Source organism: Lichenostomus cassidix, chromosome 1 (genome assembly GCF_008360975.1).
Source record: "Lichenostomus cassidix isolate B80296 chromosome 1, HeHo_3.0, whole genome shotgun sequence".
Classification (NCBI taxonomy): Eukaryota; Metazoa; Chordata; class Aves; order Passeriformes; family Meliphagidae; genus Lichenostomus; species Lichenostomus cassidix.
Window position 1 is genome coordinate 90280957 of NC_139479.1, and position 6311 is coordinate 90287267.

At 51.0% G+C, this 6311-nt stretch overlaps 1 protein-coding gene across 1 annotated transcript; it reads left to right on the plus strand.

Moving 5' to 3' along the window:
• The first annotated feature begins 1104 nt into the window (after positions 1 to 1104).
• On the plus strand, positions 1105 to 5854 carry NHLH2 (nescient helix-loop-helix 2). Its single transcript, XM_085070514.1, has 2 exons — positions 1105 to 2309; positions 4212 to 5854. Exon 2 carries the CDS (start codon positions 4232 to 4234, stop codon positions 4661 to 4663), a length of 432 nt encoding a protein of 143 aa, XP_084926640.1. The 5' UTR covers positions 1105 to 2309; positions 4212 to 4231; the 3' UTR covers positions 4664 to 5854.
• The last annotated feature ends 457 nt before the right edge of the window (positions 5855 to 6311 follow it).

Sequence of the window (6311 nt, forward strand, 5' to 3'; positions counted from 1 at the left end):
AAAACCCAAAATTATTCAGGCATGCTACTAATTCTTGTTCAGGTCCTGTAAATCATATCAAGTGCAGAATCTCTCCCCATTCAGAGATCTTCCATTCTGTTGCATATGGGTGATCCTCAGGGATACCTGCAAATGTCTTCCTGCCACCTTTCCCCCATGCTTCCTGCTGATGGGACCCAGAACCACCCACTGAGCTGCTGGTGAGCAGCAGAATCACTTCTACTCTGTCTTACCCACCCCTCCTGCTGTCCTTTTTTGGGGGCTGCAAAGAGAGCCTACCAGTACAAACTCCTGGCACAGAAAGGTCCCCATGGAAGAAGATGATTACACCCAGAAAAGTGGCTTCAGTCCCCATTCGAAGGGATCTGCAGGGAGGGTGATGGGGATCAGAGTAGAGAAGGGGCTGCCATCTGGCAGGGGCTGGAGCAAGGTGACAGCAAGAGGAGTCACTTTGGTCACAGGCATCCCCTGACTCTGCACGAAGGGGCTTGGCTCCATCCAGTCTCTTGAGAGCAGAAAAGCCATGGACTCATGGCTGACTCGCTCGCCTCATTGTCTGTGCACTGAAGCAGGGAGGGCAGGAGGCAAAGGGAGTGGGGGAGCCTTTCTGTCCCCCTGGCTCTGACAGGTCCATGCCTGCCGCGCACCGGGATCGGGGGTGGGTGGGAGACAGGGCAGGGGGACCGCCAAAACAAATGAACTAAAAAACCAGTCTGATGATTCTCCACAAGCTTGGTATACATGATGCAAATTGATGTTTAAAGCTTATTTATTAGCTTACATGCGAAATGCCAGCGGTGTTTTTCTAGATCAGTGGGTATCCAATATTTGGGCGGGGGGAGACGACGGCAGTGGGAGCGAGCATGGCTAGAGACTGTATATCCAGAGGCTAGGGTTTATATCATGGGCTGCTCTCGACTGTTATAATTTGTGGCACAGATTCAGTGAGAATCTGATCTGCTGAAAATATTTGGGCTGTGAAAACTCCCACACTGTGACAGATGTCAAGTCCAATTAAGTGACTCGTGTCCAGGTTTCTGTCCAATAGGCTTTCCCATTAAATATCAATTTAAGAGGGAAAAAATGCCGCCCCCTTTTCTCTGAGCCTTTATCTCTTCCGACCATCTCTAGGCGAAACCCTTTGGTACCAGAAGTGGATCCACACGCATCTCCGCTCGGTCTGTCTGTCTCGCCTCTGCCACCTTCCGCACCCCTCCTTGGCTTCTGTGCCACTCCGGGAGGGGTGGGAGGAGAAACTGCACTTTCTTTTTGTGCATGTGAGCGTACCTTTTCCTGCACCGCCGTTATCTCTCGCAGCCGCTCCGAACCCGCGCCGAGGTTTTCGTTTATTTCGTTTTGTTTTTCTTTTTCGGCGTTCGCATATTTTCCTTTATTTTTCACTCGAAAGATGCAGGAGGAGTTAGGAAGCTCAGGGACGGATGGGGGTTTCATTTATCCCTTTTTTTCCTCCCCTCGCCAGTTCTTGAAGGACCAGAAGAAGAACTAAACCAAACATTCATTTTCCGACGGCGTATCTCCTCCTCCTGCCCCTCTCCGCCGGACCGGTGAATTAACAAAACCGCACGTTACACCCCCCTACCCCCCGTCAAAAAAAAAAAAAAAAGGATAGAGAAGAAAGGAGGGAGCGACGCATTGTTACCCCGACCCGCGGCGTGCCTGTGCGCCGGGCCGCGGCGGAACAAAGCCGGCAGCGCCGCGCCGGGCTCCGCGCCCCGGGCTCTGGGCTTCGCGCCCCGGGCCCCGCGACCGGCCCGGCCCGGGAGCGGCGGGGCCGCCGCGGGGAAAGAGAGGCCGAGGGGGCGGGAGAGAGGGAAGAATCCCGGACGGTGCCGGTGCTGTCGCCGCATCCCTTTTGTTATTTATCACAGTCGGGAAGAGGAAGAAGAAAAGCGGGGGAGAGGACACTTTCTCCCTCTAAAACCGACCGGCCGAAGCTGCCCGTGCACTGCGGCCGCTGCCCTGGACTAAACGGGCGGAGGAGGACTTTGATGGGGAATCGCTTTTTCTCCCCTGATGCATCGTAAGTAACTTAAGTTGTTATTTATACTCCGCGAACAAACACGACAGTATAACATCTCCCATCTCTGGAGCGCTGGAGGCCGCGGCGAGGGATGAGATCTGCCTTTCCCCATTCGAGCAGGACACTTTTTCGCTCGTAATAAATTTATTTGATTTTGATTTTTTAATTTTTCTATGCTCCGCTCCCGGAGGGTCATTTGAACTGTAAAAGAATTGCCGAGGGGGCGAGGGGACCGGGAGAGAGAGGCTGTCCAAACGAGTCTACCGAGGTAAGCAGCCTTAACAATATCTTTCCCTTTTGCAGGTAGCACGGGGCATGGGTTTACTGTAATAACAATTAAAAAAAAAAATAGAGAGGGGGAGGAAAAAAGCCTCTTTTCCATCAGTTCGCCAAACCCCACCGTAAAGATAAACCCAAATCAAAGCGAAAAATTCAACACACACCACGGAGAAACCCCTAAGCAACTTTCTTCAGGAACCACTGCTTTAATTACCCGTTTTCATACAACCGCCCTGCAAATCCAGCCTCTCCAGTGTGCTTTCGCATAAGCCCCCTTGCTTGGATGCCAGTTGAAAGGTGATTTTAAACCTTTCCCGTTTACCTTTTTGCCCCACGAGATCGCTGATACCTGACTTGCGCGGTAACTGGGTTTTTTCCATAACCCTGCCTTGTGGGCCTGATTAACGCTCCTTATTAAAAATCGAAGTGGAAGCGTTTCCGACGGCCCTGGCAAGAGACGGCCCCTTCCCAGGGAAGGAAGGGCTCTTATTTCCCCCTCCCCAGCCCGGGTTCCCCGCGCACCCCGGAGAGAGCTGAGCCTCGGCCCCCGGCGGAGCCCCTCTGCCCCGCCACGCGTGCCCTGCGTCTCGCCCCTTGGGGGAAGGCTTGGCTCTAGCCCTGCCTGGGAAGAATTCTTCCTGCCTGTGTTGTTGTTATTATAATTGTTAATAATAATAATAATAATAATAATTTTTTCCCAACCGGGTCTGAGGCCCGACTGGGACTTTCCTTGGAAACTTTATGTGGAAATACTTAGCAATCTTAATTCAGGGAAAGGGAGGATGCAATGATCCCTCCTCTGCCGGGCTCGCTCCCCACCTCGCTCGACACCCCAGCTGCACACACACACACACACACACACATTTGTGTCCAAGGTTATTCACTAGTTGCCTGATGTATTGTTTTATTACATGCCGGCATGTCCACGGACGCGCTCGGATTTGTATTGCTGTCTACATGACAGATGGTGCTCTGTGAGGCCGCAAGAAGATACGATTCAATTTTCTTTTGAAAGGCACGTCCTCATTTATTTATTTATTTATTTAGCCTCCCCCTCTTTTCGCGCAGGGAGGGGAGAGGAGGGAAAATTCAAAGGGATGGAAAAGTTCGGCGGTTGCTTTGGGGATTTGTTTCTTTTTGAATCCCACGCTTAGGAAACGGAAACTCTCCAAACATCCCCATTTGATCGCTAGCAAATCACTATCTCCACAATTAGCATCAGGAAAGGAAAGAAAAAGGAAGAAAAAAAGAAGGAGCGCAGAAAAAAGAGAGGAGGGGAGAGCCTAGCAGATACATCGGATCCCGTAGGGACTGGGGAAATAAATCTCCCCACTGGCCTTGTTATGTTTGTGGAGCCTTGAGCTGTGTATTTAAAAGCATCATGTCTATAGCCTGGATCCCACAGAGCGTTGCCGAAAGAGAAACGGTTACGCAGAAATTGGCAGGCCAGAAAGGACAGTATTAAAACTGGGGGTGGAGGGAGGTAGTGGGGAATGATCATAATATTGAGACACTGGATATTAGCTTGTTTAAAAAAAAAAAAAAAAATCTTTTATTTCTCTCCGGCCCTGTTTCAACTCCCAAGCAAGAGCGGGGAATAACGGCAGGAAGTATATTCTGCTGAAGCTGCCGTCAGCCGCTAGAGAGGGGATGGTTAAATGACGGGGTATCGTTTATCCCTGATACCGCTCTCATTAGTACTCCCTGAAGGAGCCGCGACCCGTCCAGCCGGCGCTCCCTCCGCCCCGGTCGGGCGGTACCGGAGCCGGGGGCAGGGCGCGGGGACCGGCATGTCCCTCGTGTCCCTGTCCGTGTCCCTGCTCCCAGCCTTGCCCCTGTCTCCCTGGGCCGGGGCCCTGACCCGCTCTCTCTGCTTCTCTGTCTCGGGAAGGCTCCTCCGCCCCCTCCAAGATGATGCTTAGCCCGGACCAAGCTGCCGACTCTGACCACCCCTCCTCGGCGCCCTCCGACCCGGAGTCCCTTGGCGGCGCGGACGCCCAGGCGCTCAGCTGCTGCGTCTCCGACCCGGAGCCCGCCGAGGGCGGCGGCGGCGAGGGCCGAGGTGGTGGCGGCGGCGGGGAGGGCCGCGGCGGGGGCCGGCCGGGGCTGCACCCGCCGCCGCTGAGCCGGGAGGAGAAGCGCCGGCGGCGCCGCGCCACGGCCAAGTACCGCTCGGCCCACGCCACGCGTGAGCGGATCCGCGTGGAGGCCTTCAACCTGGCCTTCGCCGAGCTGCGCAAGCTGCTGCCCACCCTGCCCCCCGACAAGAAGCTCTCCAAGATCGAGATCCTGCGCCTCGCCATCTGCTACATCTCCTATCTCAACCACGTGCTGGACGTGTAGCGCCCGACGGACGCCCGGAGCCCCGGGACCCCCAGCCCCGCCGCCCCGGCTCCGGCCGCGGCGGGCAGCGCCTTCCCCGGGGCGGGCGGCGGGGCGGGGGGTGCCCGCTGCTTGTGCTCCCCACCCCGGAGGGCTCCCGCCCGGTCGAGAGCCCGCTTTTCGAAGAGAAGTGTAAAACCGGATTGTCTCTTCAGGCTGTCAAGTGCCCCTTTATATATATCCAAAAACATCTACTTGTGACCTTAAACGTGTGACCCATGGGTGCAGTTAAAAATAACTATTTTTTATTTATGGTAGAAGGAGTTGACAATTTATTTTTTTCAAGATTTATTTATTTTTCAGAGTGGTGGCAATTTTACTTTGGATACTTCGTGCCAATTGGTTTCTATAGTCGGGTGTTTACACTTTCTCCTGTGGAATATTATGTTTGACTTTATGAGTGTTTGTTGGGATCAATACAGTGTTCATTTTCTTTTCTTTCTAATTTATTTTTTCCCTCCAATTATATTGCACTTGTGTACCACAAACCTCCCCTCCCTCCCTGTTTATAAGCATATTTTATATATATATCAAGGCATTTGTTCTTGACCTTTTCTCTTTCTTTTCTTGTGTGGGATCAACAACCACTAGCACTTAACTAGGAGAGGTTTTTTTTTTAAAACTTGTTGTTATTCTGATCTATAGTTACGTCTGAAAAGTACTTTGCAAATCGTTTATAAGGGAAGTAGTTTCTTTGTGGGTGTATACGTGCGTGTGTGTATACATGCATGTGTGTGGGAGTGAGCGTGGGCGTGTATGTGTGTGGTATATTTTTAGGAAAGGACATTTTTTTCCTAAAAAAAAAAAGAAAAAAAAAAAGAAAGAAAAGTAAATCCAGGACTGCTTTCCTTTGTGACAACCAAAAAAATTCTATAACCTGAAAATATTTCATGTTCTTCGCTGTGAATCTCTTAAAACAAGAAGCGCATTTTAGGAACAAAAGAGAAAAAGAAGAAAAACACATCTGCTATCCAAAGATTTTAGTCTTTTTCAGGGTTTTTTTGTGTGTCTATGTTGCTTTATATAATGCAATATTTTGTAGTGAAAATAGATAAATCTGGTTTCTATCTGATGCGTTTTTCATATCTCTCATGAATGGTGAGCTGTTTTGCATATAAATAAAAGTATCAAATAAAAGCTGTTTTTTCCTAATTATTTTTCCCTGTTGGCCTTTCTGTAAGACAGACATGTGATGTCCTTACGAATAAGGATTGCAAAGGCTTCTCAAGTCATGTGTGGGAAGCTTCAACAGGTTACCTGCCTCTTCCTAGGGAGATTCAGACTGCAGTCCCTCCACCACAGCTCCCCTGCTCCAGCTGCTCTCAGCTGGCTGCCCTGCCCAAATGCAAAGAAGACACAGGACCCTTGCTGTCACTTTCTGCCAGTCTCATCATGTCTGGCATCTGGTCACATGTTTCAAAGTTCAAGCTGTACAATCCAATCTGATGCTTGCAAGCACCTGTTTTGCCACCTCACTCTTTGATATATCTGGCTTTGCCACCCAAATGTACATGTTTTGTCCTGCCTGAGCGCACTAGATTTTCCTTCTCTTGTTTAAATTCAGCTTTGATCCCTCTCTTGCCAGGTCCAAATCTGCTGAAACCAAGCA

Excerpts from the sequence above, each read along its gene's own strand:
- NHLH2 (XM_085070514.1), top strand. The coding sequence starts at position 4,232 with ATGATGCTTAGCCCGGACCAAGCTGCCGACTCTGACCACCCCTCCTCG.